We start from the raw sequence: 24,584 nt of genomic DNA on the forward strand, positions 1-24,584 counted from the left end.
TTTGTTCGCAATGTACCACACATTTAATGTATAATTTAAAATGTTTATTAACAATATAATGTAACAACAACTTATATCTTCAGTCAATTGGACACTTATACAAAATAACCTGCCAGCCAATTTTTCTTTTGTAACTGCAGTTCACATTATTGTACATGGAGGGCATCACCGTAGCTGTGAGATGCGTTCTACTTGGGATTTTGTAGCGCGGTTCTAGCACGTTTATTAAATGCCTAAAACCGAAGTTTTCTACCACTGAATAAGGTTGCATGTCCACAGCTATAAAAACTCCTACGCACTTGTAATTGCCTTTGCACGTGTTAAGTTACTTGGAAGTTTTATTCCAAATAAAGATGGAAGAGTAGTTTGTGTTTCACTTGTCGGTTTAACAGATTCTGTGAATCTATGTTTTTGTGGTGCCTGCGGAGATGCCCTGCCATGTTACTCGTGCTGCCGTTTTTTTTTTTTGTGTTCGTGCTGACAACACGAACGTTGTCAATATAGCTTACAGAAAACCCAAAATACTTCCACACCGGTGACTTCAGTGAAAGATGAGGGGGTTCAAGTTCTGTGGACGAGTCTCCTGCATCTGCAGTTGCCATGCTATCTTTTGGCTGTTTGTTGTAGCTTTTAGATTGACTCGCAGCACTTCAACAAGCGAGTTTTTTTTTTTCGCTTGGCAAGCATCGACGATTCCATTTTTTAATCTATAATAAAAATCTGTTATAGTTTCTGAAAATAGCAACGTGCCAACAATGCGCTTCAACACGCCTTCTTTTTTAGACCAGAACGCCTGTAGGCGCACATATAAGCGCAAATTCATTAGCTATTAAAACAGCATGGCGAAAAACGTCAAAACGACTCTTGCGCCAAGCTACTTAACTAGCAAACAACAATTGCGTCGCGCCTTGCACCGCATTGCGCCGGGTGTATGATAGGGCCCAAAGAGTAAATTGATTTGAATTTTTTATTTTTTTATTATTTTTTTTTATATTTCCCAAGTGATGTTTAATTTAATGTAGCGAGGATTTATTTTTTTTTATAAGTTTTTTTCTTCTAGAGAAAGTCTTATTTCTTTTAGTATGACTGAAATAAAAGGAGTTTGTTTTTAAGTCATTATTATTAATTATTATTAATTACTTTAATTCCCTTTTTTCAACTGACTTACTAACAAACCACTGTTACTTGACTTATTACACTAACTTGCCTAGATAACCTAATTAACCTAGTAAAACCTATAAGCTGAATACTAGTATCTGGTTTTAAAGGGCACCTAGGTTACCCCTTTTTTCAGATTTAATATAAGTCTTTTGCGTCTCTAGAATGTTTATATAAAGTTTCAGATCAAAATACCCATCAGATTTTTCATTAAACCTTTTACAAGATGCTGTCTTATACTGATTTCCAGCAGGGGGTGGTTTTGTCGTACTGCGCCTTTAAGCTTATTCTTTCTCGCCCACTGTTTCTACATGCCTCCTCCCTCAGCTGCGTCAGACAACAGACAGACTTAAAGGAAGGAGGTCTCACGTAGCGTTTGTGAGATACTACAGTAAGAACTAACCTTTACTAATCAGCATTGTGAAGTTGCATTGATGAGTCAATATAAGTTAACGCGCGCGCACACACAAACACACACACCGCAGATGATACACACACACACGCAGGCAGGCAGACAGACAGAGCGCGCTTAGCCTAGTTAAAGCTAACCTCAAGTGTGGATATCTGTTATGCTAATGTAACGTACAAAATAAACCTGATTTAACTTCCACAAACCGGGATTGAAGCGTCTTCTTTTATAATTGTTCTGACACGCGGCTGTGCTGATGAAGTAACGCTGAAGTAAAACGCTTTAATTAATTACACACATACTCTGTTTTAAAACACTTTAAACATGTGAAACTTACTCTTAGTCACATTTGATGATGCTTGCTGATCCTAGCGAACAGAACAGATCTTTTATTCCCGGTTGCTTTGCGTATGTCTGTCTGGTCTTGTTGAAATATACAAGCGACTACCGGAACATGTTAATGCGCGCAGCTGTCAATCAATTCGGTGGGCGGGGGAATCGCACACCTATGTAATGGTGCGATCGATTTGAAAACAGCTCCAATTGGCCGACCCTTTTTTTTTGTAGTTAAATTGAAAAAAAAGGACTGGGTGTGTTCATATCACCCCAGTTTGACGGTCTATACACTATACCAACACACAGATCTGTCCAAAGATCTTGAAAAATAGATTTTTTACCATAGGTGCCCTTTAAAATATCTAATAAAATAATACGTACGGTCATCATGACAAAGGTAAACAAAATCAGTTATTAGAACTGTTTAGAAATGCTGAAAGACATTTCTCCAAGTTACACTACATTTTGGAAATATATAAAGATATAATTTTTATATAATTTGTTATTATATATATATATATATATATATATATATATATATATATATATATATATATATATATATTTATTTATTTATTTTTTTTATTTATTTATTTATTTTTTTTTTTGAAAACGAGGGCTAATAATTTTGACTTCCACTGTGCATAATCATGTGTAATCTTGTGATTGATACTGTAGAAATACGTGAACATGTCTTACTTAAGGTTGCGGGATTCAGGTGGCAGGTAATAGGTGGGAAGAAGGTAAGCAGGGGGGATTGTAGGAAACCGCTGTGCACAGTCTGACCTCCTAGGCCAAAGCACCGTCCGACTTTCCTGTTCACAACAAACAACCAGACAGAATGTGAGCTCAACTTATTCATAATTGGAATAATTACCATAATTACTAGATGACAACCCAGACAATCTATTTACAGCTTTCATACTTAGAATTATGCATTTCTATGGCAACTCTAACAGCACAAAATGGATCTGCATAATTTGAGCAGACAACAGACAAAACCACAATAAAACAAGCTGTATTAATTTCATATTTTTTATTTATTTTTGTTATTTATTTACAAGAAATTTTAAAAGTTGTAAAACTCTGCGGCACTACATTTAACTGTATTGTAACATTTCTTTGGTCAATTATTGCAATTACTACAAATAAAATGTACAAGATGACTAACTGCATAACTGCATGGTGGCTCAGTGGTTAGCACTGTTGCCTCACAAGAAGAAGGTTGCTGGTTCAAGCCCCAGCTGAGCCAGTTAGAATTTCTGTATGGAGTTTGCATGTTCTCCCCGTGTTGGCGTGGGTTTCCTCTAAGTGCTCCGGTTTCCCCCACAGTCCAAAGACATGCGCTATAAGTGAATTGAATAAACTAAATTGCCCGTGGTGTATGAGTGTGAATGAATGAGTACTGGGTTGCAGCTGGAAGGGCATCTGCTGCGTAAAACAAATGCTGGAATAGTTGGCAGTTCATTCCGCTGTGGAGATCTCTGAAATAGAGACTAAGCCAAAGGAAAATGAACAAATAAATGAACTAACTGCATTTTATTGTAAAACAGCGAAATTCCGAAATTTCTAATTACAAGTAAACAAGGATATAATTACATTTTACAAGTCAGGATCTTATAATTATGGCAATTTCACATATTCCATACAGTGCGAACACATCCTTATAATCTAACCCAGGGGTTTTCAATCTGTTGGGCGCACGCCACCAGGGGGGCGCAAGACATCAAAACGTGCACTTGAGTAAATTATGATGACAATTTTTATGTGCTCACTAGAGTGAATCTGAAACTTAGGGGGGCATGTGTCCTAAAAATTTGAGAACCCCTGATTTAACCTATATACAAGTGCTTGAAAATATGTTGATAAACAGGCCCATACACAATGTGTGTGTTCAGAACTTCTCAACAGTCAAATCATTCATCAATTATTCACATCCACTTATTTCATGAAATTCACAGTGAACATTTTCTTTCATTATAAAATTTAATTAGTTAAGAGTTGACCTAGACATTAGCACAGAAGGTAAAACATCCTAAAAAATCTTATTTGTTGGTTTTCGTTAAAAAAAAAAAAAAAAAAAGTATTCTTTGATCAGAACCAAACAACATTAGAAAAATTCTCTTAAAGTGATAGAACGTTGAAGAGGATTTTTATGTTAATCAGTGGTCCTTTATTCATATAATGCAAGTCATTGGTGGTCACCTGTTTTTGAGAGTAAAAACAAACACAGACAAACAAATTTTGATTAATTTTCATTTTTGAGTGAACTATCCTTTAAAGGCCGAAAAACTATTTAAAATCAACAACAGCTGATTAATAATAATCAACAAAAACATTTGTTTGACTGACTGTCTGAAACCCTTTTTTTTGCGATAATGAAATTTTTAGGCTAAATGATTGTTTTTTAGCTAATATTATTGTAAAGTAATACACAGACTGTTCGATTTTAAGCCATATTAATATTTTGCATCAACACTTTCTTACATCAGTTGTAGTGGTCTCTTTATCCCAGTGGGCTGCAGGCTCCCGTCCTAAAGACACAGTGTAGGACTGCTGAGGACTGTGACTCTCATTTACACTCAACTCCGACACCAGAGCAACACTGCTGGCTACTGACACCTCCTCGCCAAACTACAAACATCCACAGAGAAAACAGAAGACATAAATGCGTGAGATACTGCTTTAAAATATCAGTTTTTAAAAGAGCTAACAGACTAATCTGTTTCTTTGGCTCCACCTTCAAAAATTTGTTTTATAAGAAGTACAAAGAAACCAAACATTTGTGTACTCCACTTGTCTAATGAAATGAGTGAACCTAAAGCACAGGGAACCAAAACTTTATAGGAGGTATTCAAGAACAAGCAAACAAATGTTTACTTAAACTACAACTTAACTAAACATTAAGATATTTCTGGTTGTGGGCACCAATAGCCTAGTGGTTAAGTTCACCAACATATAGGCGACCCGAGTTCCGATTCCCAGCTCGAGGTCCTATGCTGACCCTTTCCCTCTCTCAGCTCACAATGCTTTCCTGTCTGTCCTCCAATATCCTATCCCAATAAAGATGGCAAAGTTCAAAACATTTAAGATCAATACATTCTTTGTTTAATAGAAGTGAAAGAGCAGCATTCCTACAGTCTTAGAAACACTAGACATTTGAAAGCACAATATGTAAACATTTTTCAGTAAAATATCCACAAGCCACTAGAAGAGGGTTACTGTATATATTTTGATGACTTATGTACTTCTATTATTATCAAATCCCGAGAAATAAGCATTTTAGAACACAGACAAAGTGCGTATGGTAATGACATCATCCTGTCTCAATTTCCAGTTTGGATTTATAGAAATCAGGAAAACAGCAAAATTGTTTTTATTATGTTTTAATGTCATTTAATATAATTTTAATATGACTTCTGCTTCATATTATGTGGCATAATAAAAGCTCTGCTGCTTTTGTGCCCCTTCATACTCGTCTCAGCATTTGTTTCAGCATCTCGTTTCACTTTGACTTTTTCAGATTTACAGTTTTATATTACCATAGTAAGTTTAGAATATTTTAGTTCATCCATGAACGATGCATTAGTTTGTTGCGAATATACGCTCTCTAGTGGCAAATAATTTAATACTGTGCCTTTAACTCTAACAAAAAAAAATTGTAGACATGGAAAAGTCAAGAAAATAATGGGTTTTTAAAACTCCATCTGCATTTTGATAACCAATTCACTTTTTTTCTAGTTAAAGGTTTAAAAAACCCTCAAGTACTTTTGTTTGAAGATTTTAACAGATTTGTGTGTGTTGAGTTCAATCAGAGTTTCAAATAGCCCTATTTTGTTCATGGTAAGGGTGGGCAGATGTCCTGTTTTTCCCCCAGGAAAGTCCCTTATTTCCAAGGACAGTTCCTTTAAGCACTGCAAGAACGGTTCAGTCAAAGGTAGGCCGACCAAGCACATCAAAGAACAAAAAATGAATCTAAAACAGTATCCTATATTAACATGCAGAGTTCAGGATGGGCAGAATCATGCAGAATGGACTCATAACTGAGACAGTGTGCGACCAAATCAAATAGCCTACACAGACAGTTATCAAATTGTTCATTGCTGCAGAGTATCTACCTCAAGAAAATACATGGTTTAAGTCTAACTGAACCAGTAAGAAAGCTCATTTTTAAGTTAATAAATTTCTCTTTTTATAAAAATGACAGTAATATATTGGTAATATAATGGATTTTAAAGATATTTTAAGGATTTCTGCTCAGCTAAAGTTTAAAGTATAAGCTTATTTAAAGTATTCACTGTAAAGCACTCATTTAGAAAGTATTGCATATAGCCTTTTTAACATTTAAAGCTAAAATTTATTTTGTATGCTTGTAAGCCAACTGTAGTAAAATAGAAAACATTTATAAGAATCAAATATATATCAAGAGGAAATTTTGATTCTATAATATTATAAATTAGCAAATTAATAATATTAATAATAATAAAAAAACAACTTTTTGAGGCAATAAAATAAATCAGACCCTTGGGTTTGCTATAGCTCCAGGGACCAATAGTTTTTAATCCTGCCCTGGAGTCACCGGTTATGTTTTTTTCCATGGCTAATTCCGATTCTGTTTGTTTACTTTCAAATTGGTCAATTCGATACTGATTTCCGTTTTTTTTTTTTTAGAAAGTAGACGAAAATTTGTATGTGAGCAAAAAGTTTATTTGCTTCATCATAGGCTAAATCTGCTGTGATTTTAAATAAGAAGGAACAACTACACTTTATTCATAATGCACACAAGGGAGCGACATAGATTATCCTGGACAGTGATTTAAAATAGATTATATAATTTTAAAATATGAGATGAAAAAAAATCCATCTGAAATGGGAATAAAAGCCTTTTGTTGGTTACATTTGTAAACAAAGCAGCTGCTCTGGTGGTATTTATGCATTATTACCCTTGTAATTTTCTATAATCCACACATTAAATGAAATTGACAGATGCACCACTAGACTGAATAAAGCCAATGTACATTAGGTATAGATGATTTTTTTTTTTTTTTTAATGTTTTTTAATTTGTTTTTGTGAAGTCTACGAAAAACACAATATTAATAATTTACACATTTTTTAACAATAGCTAAGGGTAAACAAGAACATTCAAAAACCCTCAGTCTCCCATCCCACCCCGAAGGAGAATTACAAAAAATAACAATAATAAAMACACACACACACACACACACACACACACACACACACACACACACACACACACACACACACACACACACACACACACACACACACACACACACACACACACACACACACACACACACACACACACACACACACACACACACACACACACACACACACACACACACACACACACACACACGACTACAACATTAGCACCTACAAGAATTGTCAAAGCATAAAATATAAATAACACATGCACACATTAATAAAAAGGGCAGAAATCTTTCTTGAAAGAAAAAATCGTAGAAATTAGCGAAGAAATGTGTTTTATTCCTGCCAAAATTAATTAGAGGATCCCAGTTGAACCGTGGGAGGAGTGTAAAAGTGTAATGAGTGTAATTCCAGTGTAATAAAATAGATATCTGTGAATTTATGAAGTTTATGAGTCTAAGCTGTTTCAATGTTTATTCCCATTACATACAAAATGATTCAGGATTCTTGTGTTGCAGTCTCACCTGAATATAGTGGACATTTTCAAACAGTTCTCCACGATGATAACGTACAGGCAAGTCAAACGGGCAGTGCAAGGTGAACTTCTGCTGGCCCATATGACACATTTGGTGATTTCCTGAAAAAAAAAAAAATTAGAGGCCTGTAATGCGCATTCATGCGTGCGGCAGAGGAAGAGTACAAACATGGCACCAACAAGATCTGACAGGCTTGTGAAACCTGTTTATCTAGAATACTGCAAAGTCTTCTTTAGCACCTTGAGTTTATGTGTCTACATTACAGCAACATTATAAAAGCATCTGTTATGCAGAGTTTTGCAATCTAACCTAGTTGTGCCTCTTTAGCCATCTGGGTTTCGTGGATGATGTTTCGCAGGATCTGCTCCTCTTGAATGAGCTTGTGCTTGTCCAGCATCTCCTGCTGCCGCAGATAATGATCGTGCTGCTTCTGGTACTCCTTCAGTTCATTCAGTGTGCGCTGCAAAGACCTGCAAATGGAGTGAGAGTGAGGGACTGCACTGTGCTTTCAGCATAATCTCAGGGTAATTTTTGGCCTATTCCTTGACAACAATATATAACTGATTAAAAGCTATTTTACATAATTGCAAATGCTGAAATCAGAATGTAAGAAATGAAATATACTGCCAAATATCATCAGAAGCAGAAAGTTCTTGCCTGCTATTGAATATACACATAGGAAACAAATCAAACATGCTCAATAAACAAATGATTTCATTTAAAGCCTGTTATTAGGGATGCTCATTTCGGTTCATTTTGCCAACCGACAACCGCTGCTTGTGAACCGAATATTAACGTTTTTTTTTTGTGTCTGACATTACATATTGCATTTTAAAATACTGATTTATTTTAACACATGAACAACAGCATACAGAACAACAGCACATTTCACACACCTGCAGTGTTTCCAACAGCATAGAAAAACAGGGTAAACTAAATAAAAAAATAAACAAATAGGCCTGCTCTAGATATTTTTCGTTTAAATGACAAGTTTAGATTACAAAACGAAAACACTGTCTGAATTCTTTTTAGGAACTGGCATAGGATGCTAGTCCAATCCTATGTTTTTTTTCTTCCGTCAAATAAAAATAGTAGACTACCTTAAATCAATCTCTCCACTGAAAATAGGCCTATGCATTTAATTAATGCTTCACTCTAATTCTTATACCACAAGCCTCTGTCAACATTTTTAATATATAGATGGAGTCAGAATTATTAGCCCCTCTTTGATTTTTTTTCTTTTTTTAAATATTTACCAAATAATTTTTTTCAGAGGAAGAAATTTTCACAGTGTGTCTGATAATATTTTTCTTTTGGAGTAAGTCTTACTTGTTTTATTTCGGCTAGAATAAAAGCGGTTTAAAAATTTTTAAAAGCCATTTTAAGGTCAAAATATTAGCCCTAATAATTTTTGTTAACTATTAAACGTGCTGATGATTGTGATAATAAGTGTTGTATTGTCGTCTTTTAGGTTGTACCTCAGCTTTAATGCGCTTTTTAAATTAAAAAAATAAAAAACAAAGCGGCTGCTTGCCATCGTAACAGCAATAAGATCCAATGGACGGCCGACAGCTTTCACTCCAAAATGGCGGAATCCGTGGCTGTTGCTGGGCGCTGCTGTTGCAATTGAACATTGCATTGAGTGTCGCCTCTTGGTCATTCTAAGCTCTTTGGTAAAGTATAGGCTACTATGGCATAAAACAATTTTGTTGCTTACATATGATATTGCATTCATTTGCATACATGTTTTATAAGCTATGAAATGAAAGCCTCAGTTTGGTTTCAAAAAAATCTGTGGGTTTGTTTGATTCGTAGATTAGGCTATGAAGGCTATTTTACAAATGGATATTTTATAAAAACTATTAATAACTGTAATTTTCCAAATGGAAAAAGTTGATTTGTTGGTTGTCCACTAAATCATCAATAGCCTATTTGTTGAGTTTTATGACGCAGTTCAAGGAAAGAGGCAATCAGCATCAGCGCTGGTTTGGCATTAACGTGTCTGTGTCAAACTGTGACCAGCAATATCTTTCTTTTATTTTGCTTCTTTGGCAAAATATGTCAGTAGGCACGTTTGGTTGCACGTGCCACTGACTCACGAGTTAACAAATATTTGTTGCACATTTAGGGGGCGATCACACAGAACGCCCTTTTCCGTTTCAAAAACCACCTCTGCTTTCATTTAATTGAAAAATGAAAAAGGTGCGACTGACGTAACGCTCTTTTTCCGCTCAGGGTTGATTTTTATTTCAGCTGCAAGCACAAAGCATGCAACGGCAAAAACGTGAGTCGTCCAGGGTGCATAAGCAGCATGCAAAACACTGACGATTGTTAGTAAACCATTCAAAAGATGCCCCTCTCAACACAAAAAAAGTTAGCTGTGATCAGCCCCTTATGCAGCCAAACTTTAAAAATATATAAAATAATATTTTTAATAATTTAACTGATACCAATAACTGGTTAAAAACACACACTTTCAGCTAATAGTTAATTGGTCATTTTAAACAATCCAACCTGTTACAAATCAACCATTTTTTTCACAGCTCTTTACATTTAAAAAAATAACATTTGCTGAACAGAAAAAAATAGGTCATAGCCTTAAAAAATATTTTTTCTCTTATGCTCAATTTTAATTCATAGTAATATTAGTAAAATTTATATAATAATAATTTTACTGTTATGGGAAAAAATGATTTCCATTTTAACTTTTGATTTTAATTAACTCCTGTGATGGCAACATCGACTTTACCCCAAAGTTTTAAATGGGATGTGTAATTATTAATGGTATTTAACCCATTTGTCAACATTTTTCGGAATGGTTTTTACGCATATAGTGATTTTAAAACACGATTAACATCATGAAAAATTACAAACAAAAAGGAAAATGACAACTATGAACTCCAGCAACTGTAGCTGTGCATAAATGGGTTACTAGATTTTTCATCAAACAATAATTGGAAGCCCTTCGGCGCATCCCTGTTGAAAACACTTGCAATGATCCAAAATAAATTCATAAAACAGCAGCAAGAGAAAGTCATCAGCAGACATAATTCAATACCAGTAACAAGGTCACTCCATATTCATCTAGTTTTCATAATGAGACTTAATGAGAAGAAGTTGAGCGGGAAAAGGGAGAGAGTGAAAGTCAGGACAGTGAATATGAAAACAGACAGTCAGTGTTACCGGTGTTGAGCCTCGAGCCGCTGCTCCAGCTTCTGCTGACAAAGGACGGCATGTTTCCTTCTCAGGGCCTGCTCGAAGCCTGGCTGAGCCTGCAGAGCCTGCTCATAGCACAGCACTGAGTGATTATACTCCCCCAGCATCTACCAGAGACATGAGGAAGAGAGAGATACAAGAGGAAGTGAGGGATTTGACATAAACAAGGCGCTAAATAAGAACTGCCATGGAATCACCATTGGCTGGCAAATGATTACTTTACAGATATGGATGCATACTAGGGCTCCACAATATATCATTTCATAATATATCAGTCTACCAGATAGATGTTTGGGGTCATTTTTTTCATGTTTTTTTAAAGAAAATTATTCTATTCATCAAGGCAGCATTTAATAAATATTTATTCAAATTGTAAATAACTGCTTTCTTATTGTATGTAGTTTCAAATGAAATTATTACTCCAGTCATTATTGCTTTTATTACTATTACCATTAATAATAATAATAATAATAATAATAATAATAATACTATTAGAGTAATTTGCGAAAGATCATGTGACTCTGAAGACTTAAAATTCATCTTCAAATCACTAGAATAAATTACTAAATTAAATAATACTTTTGGACAGTTATTTTATAGTGCAATGACATTTCACTATTTCACAATGTGTACTGTATTTTCGATTAAATAAATGCAGCTTGGATGAGCAGAATAAGCTTATTTTAAAACTTTTAAAAATCCTACTGACCCCAAACTTTTGACCGGTAGTGTATGTTCAAAATGTAAAATGTCTATTGGAAATTAAGCCCAAACAAATTGGGCTAAATTTCCAATAGACCTTTTACATTTTGAACACAAAGGAATTGCAGATCAAGAACTGCAGATTTACTTCATTTTCTTTCCTGACTTTTTCCTGCAAAATTTTAACCAGGCATTTATGTGCTGTAGCGGAGGAGGTTAAACAGAATTCAATAAAATTCAAGTTTATTTGTTTATTTATAGCGGTTGTTACAATAATTATTGTTTTAAAGCAGTTATACAAAAAGTACACATTATTGCATTACAATCAAATTTAGTTATTATGTACAGACAGTTAACCTGCAATTTTATGGCATATAGATGATGTCTATCTGTACATAAAGTGTATTTGTGTATTAAGCGCATGTGTTGTCCTGGAAGTCCTCACAATAAAATGAATGAAAGCAAAGCAATGAAACAAAGAATGCAACAAATAAGAAAAACGCATGAGGGAGACTTCGAAAAGTAAGTGTCAGAAGCACATTTGCACATTCACTCTACTCATCAACAGTCAAAATCACTTGGCTATGAATGCCGAAATTGGTCTCGAAAAAAATGCTGATAATAAGCATGAATGAGCCTTAAGTTGGGAAAGTTGGAGAGCTGAATGTTAAATGGATCCAATTCATGTTCAGGTAGATATTTTAAAAACTAGCAAGTACTGCATGCAACTGACCAATATCCATTTAAAAATTGTTTTTTGTTAAAATCCTGTCCAAAAAAATAAGTCAGTGCATGCCTAGCAAACAACAGTCATTAGTTAGTTAGTCTGATGCACTGTATACGATTTAACTTGCTTTGTAGGATGTTAGAAAAATGAGTGCACAGAGGATAATGAAGACCAAAATCATCATTATATATTTCCAGAAACCATTTTTCCCCAAAAAATTATGCACTCACAGCATAAATGTTTCCCAGGGTGTAATGGCTGGTAAGTAGATCGGTGGTGAGATCCAGAGCCGCGTGGGCAAGAATGGCTGCATCAGCAGAGAAATGTGCTCTGTGAAGTACGTTCGCCATATTGACGAGAGCAACATCTTTGTGCTGCCTGTAAAGTAGAGGAAGTACATGCAAAATAATGCAAAACAAGCTGCAGGTTACACAATCGGTTTGAGCGAGACATTGATTTCACTGCTGATACGCTATGGCCATCTGCCATTTGTATTGAGGTGTCATTTCCTGTTACCTTGGAGAAAAATGGAGGGCACGGACCACACAGTCCACAGCCCGCCTGGGTTCATTTTTTATCCGCCAGTAGAACGAGGCCAAGTTGTAAAGCACCCATGAGGAGGAATTCTTAGAAAGTAAGAAAAAGAAAGGCGGTCACCATTAATCTTCAGGAAAGACAATTTTAAAAGGCTTATTTTGTTATCAGAGAGATTTTAAAGACTGAAAATCAAAGAGTTTGTCCATTTTGTGGCTTTTTCAAGTTAATCATGGAAACATTTTACTGTAGTATGCATCTGTTTCAGGGTTTCTGCAAGTTCCATTAAGTCAAATTGAAGACTTTTTAAGGTGTTTTTAAGATCATTATAAATGACTTATACAGAGCTAAATGAGAAGGATTTTTTATTATGTCCCAGTTAGGCCAGTGAAAAAGATTTCTGAGCCACATATTTTAAACAATGTGTCAAATCAAGTAAACTCTAACTGTAAACACACACTTTTTAACTCAATAGTTCTTTTAAGTTTTAAAAACTATAATAAACTGAATGTATGCACAACAGTCTGCCCAGGTCAGCGTCCTCACTATAAAGCTATAAATACATGGATAACTTTTAAACAAATGTTATTGTAAGAAAGATAAATAAACCACATTGGTAAACTGAGTTAACAGATAAAACTTTTGAGATGGATTGTTGGTGATTGAATGGATGCTGGGGTCCGTTCTTCGTACCTCGCTTAAATGATCTAAGATTATTTGGCAGATCGCGGATCTTTTAATCTTGATAACTGATCTCTCGCTAATTTGGTTCTTCAAACAAGTTCGCGAATCAGATTAGAATGTCTGGATAAACTGATCTGGGATCCCTGTGTGTGTTGTGAAGGACAGATCTATCGATCCTCGAATTCATGATCAGCAATGCAACGATTGGCTGACGGCACAGCAGCGTAATGACATCATCTGATTAATATTCAATTATCCATGCGAGCAAAACTGCATCAAATTAGCAGTAAACGGCTTGTTAAATATGACACGCAATAACCTTCCACATTTGTTGTGAGCTGCAGGCTTTCCACTTTCATGTGTCAAGTGTATTCATCATGTATTTCAATGCAAATCAATGTATTTAGTTCCACATTTAGAAAATATTTTCTTTTTTATAGTAGCCGTTTTTTAATCGGTGTAAAGAATAACTGGTTGTTTACAAAAGCATATTCATATTGGTAAAGGCGTCTGCAACTTTTGTGAAGCATCAAATCACCGGCATATTAACTATCAAAACATGTTTATGACTGCTGAAATGTATTATTGCTTTAAAAAAAGTCACATATTGTGCATTTCTATTATACACAATTTGTACTAAAATGATCTAAAAAGTTCATATCAATAAGTTTTCTCTTTGCACCACCAGGTGGCAATCTTTGTACTTTCATTTTGAGGGTGCAGATTGCATACGTTTTATTAATATGTATAACTTAATTTATTTTATTAATGACTATAACTTTATATACATATTATATATATATATATATATATATATATATATATATATATATATATATATATATATATATATATATATATATATAGTTAAAAAATATGTACCATTTTCTCAAGTGTATATAACTACTACTGTAAGAAAATATCAGAATTCGGAACATACTTTCTGTATTATCTTTGCTTGAACTAAGCCAATCTAATCTTGTTTATATGAATTAAACCTGCTCCCGATCAGGTTTGACCTAGCAGAACTGTTGCTATGACAACAACTCTCGGATCAGCTTTGAAGAACGAAATGATCCTGGATCGTGTCAAATCGTCAATATCCAAATCCAGCTAACTGAGTAATCCACGTACGAAGAACGGACCCCTGGTCTGATTGGGTAGCTTTACATCGACATAGGAAAATGAAGACCTGTTTAAAATGATTTAAGACCAACAACAGAATTTTTCAACCATTTTATGACTTTTTAAAGGTCTCAAATGTTGTCAAGACCCTACAGTCACCCAGTTGTTAGTCAAGTACAACTTCTAAAAATCAATAATCAAACAAAAAGTAATTACAATTAAGCAAAACCAATTGCTAGTAGCTTTGAAAGCTTGTTGATTTTAAAATTAAGAAATGTATTTTTTTGTCGACATATAATGTAAAAAAAAAGGGGGGGGGGGAGGGGTGTTTCGAGTGCTTCAAGACTATTACTTAAAAGTGCATTAGGTGATTGTCCTTAGGAACATTTTTTGTTGTGCTGGTTGAAAGTCTCTTCAAATTGCAATAGTAATGATTAAAGTAAAAGATCTAAATGTATTTATATGCATTTTTAAAATCTGGGTAAGGGATAAGACTAAAAAACGTTTGTCCAATTAAAATTGGTCAAGATTAGGATAAATCCCATAATTCTGATAAATAACTAAAAACTGTCAACAAATGTAGATTTGTACATCTGAGCAGCCGTTCACACAGATCTGATATTTGAGCATGCACACGCACCACGTTCATGACATGCACACGAGAGAGAGAGAGAGAGAGTGACGGCAGTAAAAACAAATGCTGAATCAAAACTTTTTAAGATCCATAATCAATTATTGGAGGAGTTACTTTTGCATGCTGGAGGAAATATGACACCATGACTGAAGTTTTTTTTTTAGACAGGTAATGTTATGCTTTAAAACTATTTTAGTCATGCAAAGCTTACGTAGATTTTGTTGTTGTTAATGGGTTTTATGCACAGGATTGTTGTTCAGCCACTGAAATCTGACAAGTTATGACAAGTTTTGATTGCTACACAACGGAAACATGCTAGATATAATACAGTTCTTCATCCAGAATTGTATTATAAAGTACTATAAAGTTTTATAACTGGTTTATGACATAATCTAGTGGGTTGTCTACTGTCACCTTTATGATGCATGCGTTTGTGATATCAGGAGGTGTGGCTTTGGACAGCAGGAGAAGGACTGTGTTTTTTAAATATATTATGTAACCGATAGAATTTTGGCAAATCACCTACTGCACCTTTAAGAGTATCATTATACACCATAGAGATATTAGGTTTGAGTTCTGCTAAAAAATAAAAAAAAATTCAAAATAAATGTTAATGATTATAAAAAAAAAAAGTGATTTAAAGTATTGTATGTTTTATAAAAATAGGGAACATTAGGGAATATTACATTAGGTAAAAAGTAAGTTAAAAATAAACATTGCTTGTTAGAGTTATCTCTAAGCGAAAATCTGAAAATGTGCTTCACTATGGGATGGCATTCTTTCACTAAAAATGTCAGACTGACAGCTTTTAAACAGAATATCTGTAATACTTCTCTCCAGCACTTGAGATAGTAAGTAGGAGCTCTAAAATAAAACCCTACTCACTACTTAATATCCAATATATCAATTAGCAATACATCTATGGGGTTGTTTATACTGGGTCAGTTCATGTTTTCTAAAAAGGGCAGACGTAAATGCCCTTTGGAAAAAAAAAACTTTACTAGAACACATGTGAACACAGCCTGCATACTACATGTAAAACCATTGATATGCACAGATATGATTGTGTTTTTAATAACCATCAAACAAAGTGTGGTGTATCTGATGCTTAACTTATGACTAGGATCAGGCAGAATCTGCGGACATTTTTTGCTATTTCTGCGGAAATTTTTGTAAAAAAAAATCTTCTGATTTCTGCAGAATGATTTAGGGGTATCATAACTAAAAACTTGATATATCAAACAAAAAATAATACCTTTTTAACTTTTATTTAATGTTTGCAATGCAAATCCAATTAGATCCACCTATTTGGTAAACAAAACAAGTCTCTCATATAATAAATCTACTAAAAGAAATTATCATTTTAATATTACTATTATTATATCACAACAATACTCGTGAAAATGAATTTAAAAACTGCATAGTTGGTGCAATAGCCTAGTGCAGTGGTTCTCAAACTTTTTTCATCAAGTACCACCTCAGAAAAAAATTGTCTCTCCAAGTACCACCAAAAATGAGCAGTATTGAAATACAGTAGCGTAGTAGGCTCAGTAAAGCGGCTACAACTCTGCTCAGATAAAAAAAACGTGGCAGATTACCTTAGAAATATAGGCTATATGTCATATATGGCATATTATATACATCATTTTTGATAAATTTTAAAATATATGTAGCATGTACATGACATATTTCATTCCTCCGTGTACCACTAGAAGGAAGCCCGCGTACCACTAGTGGTACACGTACCACAGTTTGAGAACCACTGGCCTAGTGGTTAGCGGTATATGTTGGTGGTTAACATATGGTGGAGTAGCACATCAGGGCGTCTCAAGTTAGGATCTCGGCTCGAGGACATTTCCCTACCCTATACCCCCCTCTCTATTTCCAACTTCACTTCCTGTCTCAATACTGTCCTATCTATTAAAGGCAAAAAGGCCAAAAACAAATCTTAAAAAAATAAAAATAAACTGAATACATATAAATTTACACATGTAAATAAATAGACTCAACGATGGGCTAAAAATCTGTGGAAATGTGCGGATTTATGTGCACACAGATTCCACGTGGGCCTACTCATGACGTAACTATGGCAAATAGCGTGAGATTAGTAGATCTGATTTTTTTTGTGGCCAAATATGAGAGGAACCATTTACACAAATGAGACAGATATCCAATCAGATAAAACACATGAAGTAATCAGGTGTAAACAAGCTCAAGAAGTCTGAAAAAACAAAGCTCCTTTAAATGTCAGTACATATCCAGTAAATATTATCGCAAAACAATATGTAATGCTGATAGATCATGCCCCTTTGGACTATGGAAGTCAATGGTTACAGTATTCAGACATTTTTTCAAAATATCTTCTTTGGTGTGCCAGAGAAGAAAGAAACTCATAAAGGTTTGAAACAAGTAAAAGGTGAGTAAACAATAATACTTTTTATTTTTAGGTGAACTGTTCCTTTAAAAGTTGCTGCTGATAAACTCATTTAAATAAACATTAGAATAAAAGCATTGAAAATAAAGCAATTTTACAGTTTGTGTGAAACAGACTTTCCACCATCCACACTCCTACATTCTTAGATTTTCAGTGGGTTCTTATAAAAGGTATTTACGATTAATAAGGCCTGTGGTAAATATAACTTAGTTATACAAAAACCATTTCCATAAACCAGTTCTACAGAAAACTGCACACCACAAACGTTCTTATACAGTTACTTATTTTAACAATTACACACAGCTACAAGATTAAAGTGTTCAATATTTGGTGAATCTAATATACACCTATGTTAGACACACCAAATATATATCGTACAGCAAAAAACATGTGGAACAGCTATACAACATCTATTGCTTACAGCAAAGTGACATCTAACTAGGTCACATTAAATGCTAAACATTATTATATTTACATTTTTTTACTGTGTTTTCCTGACACAAAAAAATAGAGCATGACAAACAGAAATCTTACAGCTCATTCTGCCAATCCGACATATACACATTTATTTTTAGCAAATTCTTATTATTTAAAGCGACTTGTTGCAGTAATTGTTAGTGGAAGTTCCAAAGCATTTCAAGGGTTTCCATGCTGCAACGAGAAAAAAATATTAATAAACTTACTTTTAGGAGGGCTTGGTGTATCCGATGCCCAACCTCATCCACACTCTGCCCCAGTTTAAGACACAGGGAGGTAAAGATTGGGTCATCCTTTGAAAGCAAGGGTGATGTGAGGTTCACCTTCTCCTGCACACCCTGAGAGACAACAAGAGAAGTGGCATTATTACAGATGTAGATCATTAAAAAAAGTGATTAAAACCATTAAAATGCTGCAATATCTTCTTGCTTGGGTTTACTTCACAAGCCAGCGTTTCTAAACTGGACCAAGTTTGGTAATACAAGTCACATATGAGCAAACTGTCATAGCATTGGTCAACATAAGAATAAATAAGCAAAACCTTTGTAGGCATATTGTGGCTGTTTTAGCAGATGTTGTTGTATACTTTACCAATTTGTACATAGATAAAAGGGGTAGTTCACCAAAACAATATTTTACAGTTACTTTTCTTAATATTACCTATGTAGACACATACACTATTATGAAAGCAATACAACTACGTTTTCAAGCACTTTATTCAAAATCCAAGCACCTATCAATCCTTAAAAACACAGCACAAGAACCCTGATACATTTCAAACTAAACTACTGAGGGAGAAACAGCACCTAGTACCAAAACAAATGCCTCAAATGACCCAGTGGGAAAACAAAGCAACCAAACACAAAGATGTCAATTAGGCTACAGTACTCGAAACACTCACCCTAAGGTGCTGAAATGCATGAATGCTATAAGGGAGGTCGAGAAGTTTAGCGCAGTCAGGCTTCTCCAGGTCTGGAGGCAGAGCTGACATCAGATCCAAGAATTGCTCCGGACTTCAAAACCACAAAAATAGGTGTTTGTTAATGACAAATGAAAGGGTTGCTTGATCCAAAAATTTAAATTGTGCTATTAATTACTCACCCTCATGTTTTTAAAAACCCTTGAGATCTTTGTACATCTTTGGAACACAAATCAAGATATTTTAGGTGAAATCTGAGAGCTCCCTCATTTTCCATAGAGCAAAGGCTCCAGATTCAATCAAAGTTTAGAAAGGAAAACAAATTCCTAAAAACACACCATATGGCTCCAGTGGTTCAATTGGCTCTATGCACAGCTAGGGTTTTTCAGCCAATGATAAACTTCCAGTGAAAGCTTCATGTAATTATTCCATAAGGTTCCTTTAACAGCATTGATGCTGTAGTGTAATTATAATACATTAATACAACAGACGTAAGCATTCATTTAGTTGTTCAAGCGAGATAAATGACTGTGTAACCACTTGCACATTTTAAAGTCATGATGAGGTGAAATTTATTTTAATGCAGTGCTTTTTGTCCTATCTGAGACCCGCTTTATATCTATCAGGCAGTGAAGATCACTTATTTTTAAAGAAATCAAACCGTGACAATAAAACGTGGCATTTTTATAATAGAAAGACGGGTGACTGGAAGTACTGAGGCTGGCTGGCTGGCTGGCTGAAATTAAAAGTCTGTGTGCATATACCCCATTTGATTATTATGAAGCTACGCCAATACATTTAAACAAAAAGAACGACTTTAACAGTTTCTTCTCCTCAGTGTCAGTATATTGCACACATTCATGAGCACTGCGCAGTATGGATGCCCACGCGTGACTTCCTCTGATTTAAACAAAGCACAGGTGCATCGAAGGTAAAACACCAGAGGCGCGGCACATGAACACATGCCTTATACTGACTCTGAGAAGAAATTGTTCAGTAAACTCATTATGTGAGCACTATTGTAGTGCTTCCCACAGGCTTTGAAATATACTTGTAGTGCTAGCTGGATTGAAACACAACTTGCATTTTATATTAAACTATATGAAACAAACAAAACATAATTTCATTTTTAACAATAACTTTACAGTAAAAAAACAGTGTCATCATAAAGTAAAAAAGACTGTTGAAATAAAAAAGAAATCCACAATTTCTGTTACATTTATTCTACTCAGGAGCCATGTGCACACACTGACAGGGTAAATCTGCTTCTCTCTCTCTTTTAAGTTCAAAGCAAACTTGAATATCAAAGCATTTTAGATATGTATATAAAACAGCCTATATAATATACAGACATCATCAAATTAATAAAAAAATCAGCAAATGAGAAATAAATGACAGAAAAAAACAAACAGACAATATCTCAATAGATTAAAACTTGTAGATTACTTAAATTAGACAAATGCGTTGATTAACCCCTAATGGTGTACATATATTTTGCAGCCAGTTTACACCAGTCATTTCATCATCTCCGAGCATATAGTAAAGTTTTTCTGAATGGTTTAGAGTAAAAAATATATTATTTACTTTTTCTCTGGCTCTCGTGGCTGTGCGCGCTGTCAGCTTTGAAGCAACCGGAAAGTAGTCTTTAATAAAAGAGTAATGCAAAAAACGCCTACAAGCTGAAGCTAGGCATTTTACGAGATTTAGCCAGCCCGACAAACTTTTTTAAGTCCCAAAAAGGCACAACTCTGTGTGTCTGCACAGCACGTGAGTCTGTAGAAGTGCTGACAGGTCTCGCACACACAGAATGAAACGGGTAAATATGAGAGGATTTTCAACTACTTAATCAATCGCAGATGTTTGGTTATATTAGGTAAATACAAAATAGTAGGGGTGTCAAAATTAATCGTTTCTTCAGTGCACCGCAATGCAGACGCGGACAATTCTGTATCGGTTCAGTAATAATCATAACCGGTTATTACTGACGTCATTTACCTCATATGCGCTCTGTCGCAAGGGAGGCGATCGCGAGTATTTACAACGCTCTAACTACTTAAAACTCATAAACTGTGCACAATTTCACTGTGTGTGTTTGCTGGATCAGTCTTTCACTGACATATACAACAAAAGCCCTATTTCACTGAGATCCAGGGAATGAAAGTACTCCATTTCTCTCTCTCTCTCTCTTTCTCTCGCTCTCTCTCTCTTTCTCGCACACACACACACCACACACCACACACACACACCACACACACACACCACACACACACACACACACACACACACACAAACACACACACACACACACACACACACACACACACACACACACACACACACACACACACACACACACACACACATACACACATACACATACACATACACATACACACACAAACAGTGGCCCATTTGACCTGGTGGCGCGGCTTCTTTTCTTGGCTGTTTTACAGCGTTACTTCTGGATACAGAAACGAGCGCGTGTCTGCAGAGTTTTCTCCACCGTGTCTATCATACATCAGCTGTGAGATCGCCGCCTGCCGCTTATCAGTGTCACTCATCTGTAAAGAGCGCAGCGCGCAAGAGCCACTCGCAACCGTTTTTGTTAAGGGTGTGACCAATCAAAGAGGTGTAAGAGAACTAGACATAGATCAGAAATTGAGCCCACGCGTGGATAGAAACGCATAGATCAGAAATTAGCCCACGCATAGATCAGAAATTGAGCCCATATTTATATTTGTTTATATTATTTGCTAAATGCTCGTTTTGTTTTAAGTTACAGTTTATATATCTGACTGTTTGTATTAAATGACAAAATTGTATTACAAATAATATATAAATATAAATATATTCATACATTTTAATACAAGAACTGCTGCTGTGAAGAAAATATAAAACTGTGCATGAAAAGCACCGTCAATGCACCGTGATGCACAGAAATATCGAATTGAACCGAATCGATGGCATGATAATCGTAACCGAACCGAACCCTGAGACTAGTGTAGGTTCACAGCTCTACAAACTGTGTAAAAGGATGGCACTAATAGTAAAATGAATGTGTCACTAAATAAACTTGGGTGGCTGTTAATATACCTGGGCGGCCCGCCCAAGTAAAGTCTATATGTGGGAAGCACTGAATGTATTCTCATTACTTTTAAATATTCCACTAGAACCACTGAAAGCCAATTGGTCTGTTTTGAAGATGAAGTCGGGACCCTTGAGGTCTATGAAGGATGAGGGAGTTCTCAGATTTGATCTTAAATATCTTTACTCTTATTCCAAAAACGTACAAAGATCTCAGGGCTTTGGAACGGCATGACGGTGAGCAATTAATACTGAACGAACATGTGAAATCTTAATTTTATCATGAAAAAAACACCTCCGTAAAACAAATGACACTTACTTTATATCTTTGCTTTCCAAGGATATAAACGTGCCATCGTAAAGATCCAAGTCTCCCAGAGGAACTTTAGCTGTGACACAGTCCGCATCTTCTTTGTAGTGTCGCTGCTCTAGACCAGTATCCCGGTCCTCGTTCTCTTCGATGTGAATCTTCTGAGCAACTAGTTGTTTCTGCAAAAATGTACAATACCTCGCTGTCAGGATAGTTTAGCAAAGTATAAACATCATTAGTCTTTAACATAACACTGCACATTATCCAAGTTTCTACAACGATATTATGATGAACATGAGGGTTAAAATCACCTCTAACTTCTTGAGGTAGTTCACACGGGTTTCTTGCTGCATGAAAAGAACTAAATGGTGGGGATGTTTCAAGTTAAGAGGAGAGTCCACCTAAAAAACCAAAGAACACACAAAAGGCAAAGTGTAAAATCAATGCGCGCACACACACACATGCTAAGAGCAAGAGTCACTCTGTCTGACAGGAATCAGGTCAGAGGTTAAATGACATCAAGAAGACAAATCACGCTACTGAGGTAAAGCTGGTTTCATATTCAGAATTTCTCCTTAATAATATAATTTCAGAAAAGTATTATTGGCAAACCCTAAACAGGGAAATCATACAATGTTAAGCAGCCAATGACGTTCAAAGTACAAGATTGTTCAGTCAATTCAATAGTGCTAATGTTGTGTTGAAGTCATACTTACATTCGATTTCAGACCAAATATTCAAAGTAGCATGGTAAACAATATAGTCACCGTGTCACTGATCAAAAACAAACCAACTTTACCTCAATATCATACTGAACGGTATAATAAAACCAGTACACGCGAGAGAGAGATCACGACAAGCAGAAGACTGTCAACACACACATCTGCCAGACAGCTGTATAAAGCAGGGTTATGAGATCAGAAAGTGACTGCTCGGGCTGTCTGCTCTTGTAAACAGCATCTAGAGAGCTCTGCAGTGACTGGTCGTTTACAGTCTATGATCGCGACACACTCGCTCACCTGCTGCTGTATTTTTCCGTCCTCCGTCACCACCCAGTGCGTGGTGGCTCGCGCGGGCTCCGCCAACAGGGCACAGATAAAGATAAGAGCCGATCCCCGTATGGACGAGCTCCAGAGGCGTTTATTAGTGGAATTATCGCCTATGCTATTGCTCTTGTCATCCGCCATCTTTCTGCCGTCTGTCCATTCGACCCTAAAGCTTCGCGTCATTCACCACAATCTGCTTCCGGGTTACAGAGTGACCCCGCCTCCCATAACAATATTTGCTCAACCGAACTGATTGTGTTTTTCATGAATTATTAATATTATGAACATTGTTACAATCGACGATAATATTTTATTCAAAGAAAATAATATTTCTATATTACTTATATAACGTTACTAAATGGTAGTTACAATTCGACGCTAATTTAGCATTTTAAAACCGTATTAAATTTAAATGAGATTGTATTAATGAGTCTATAATGTGCTACTCTCAGCCTTAAGTGATGTTCCCTTTAAACCTGTTTAAACACATTTTTTGTTTTTAAATCGTTTATCTTATATAGGTATTTTATTCTTGTTTAAAATGTCAATAAACTTGCCTTCGCTTCACTCACTAGGGATGCTTCAATCAGGAATTTTGCAGCCGATACCGAGTACCTATTCTTTGTCATGTTGATTGACCGATACCAAGTATCGATTCTGATGCTTCAAGCTTTATAATGCATAAATCACATTTTCAGTCCAAGTGTGATACTGACGTGGAGATCTTGCCTTACCTCAGAGAATAAATTAAAGATGTTGCATGTAATTCCATAAACATGTCAGTGTGATCATGTCATGGTCAGAAGCAGCTTTACAGAACAAATAGTTTTTTTAAAAATTGGTAAGAAAAATCATCACTAATCAAACAATTTGGAAAGATTTCAACATGTCTCAATGAAGTTTGGAGCACATAAGGAGTTAAAATGCACACCTGTAAATCCATTACTTCTTTGCTTAGAGGAAATAGGTCCATACTACTTTTTACAAAACATAAATAACAATAAATAATAGTATTAAATATTCAAGTTAAAAACTTTTTTTTTTTTTAATTTACCTAATATTTCCAGCCAGGATTTA

General features: G+C 35.2%; 1 protein-coding gene across 2 annotated transcripts in view; it reads right to left on the reverse strand.

The window, feature by feature from the left end:
- ttc17 (tetratricopeptide repeat domain 17) overlaps positions 1-23,711 on the reverse strand; it is a 54,539-nt gene extending 30,828 nt beyond the window's left edge. The window contains exons 1-12 of one of the 2 annotated variants that reach the window (XM_068222365.2): positions 23,298-23,482; positions 22,773-22,862; positions 22,471-22,640; positions 19,050-19,161; positions 18,355-18,486; positions 12,777-12,886; positions 12,491-12,638; positions 10,799-10,938; positions 7,925-8,085; positions 7,604-7,716; positions 4,391-4,537; positions 2,603-2,718 (exon numbers count right to left, since the gene is read on the reverse strand). In XM_068222365.2, coding sequence (XP_068078466.1) covers positions 2,603-2,718; positions 4,391-4,537; positions 7,604-7,716; positions 7,925-8,085; positions 10,799-10,938; positions 12,491-12,638; positions 12,777-12,886; positions 18,355-18,486; positions 19,050-19,161; positions 22,471-22,640; positions 22,773-22,814 — 1,391 coding nt within the window. In that variant the 5' untranslated portion in view covers positions 22,815-22,862; positions 23,298-23,482. Of the gene's footprint in view, positions 1-2,602; positions 2,719-4,390; positions 4,538-7,603; positions 7,717-7,924; positions 8,086-10,798; positions 10,939-12,490; positions 12,639-12,776; positions 12,887-18,354; positions 18,487-19,049; positions 19,162-22,470; positions 22,641-22,772; positions 22,863-23,297 lie in introns of both variants that reach the window. The other variant, NM_001423800.1, reaches the window with a different exon arrangement.
- Between the last annotated feature and the right edge of the window lie 873 nt (positions 23,712-24,584).

Source organism: Danio rerio, chromosome 7 (genome assembly GCF_049306965.1).
Source record: "Danio rerio strain Tuebingen ecotype United States chromosome 7, GRCz12tu, whole genome shotgun sequence".
In the NCBI taxonomy this organism is placed as follows: domain Eukaryota; kingdom Metazoa; phylum Chordata; class Actinopteri; order Cypriniformes; family Danionidae; genus Danio; species Danio rerio.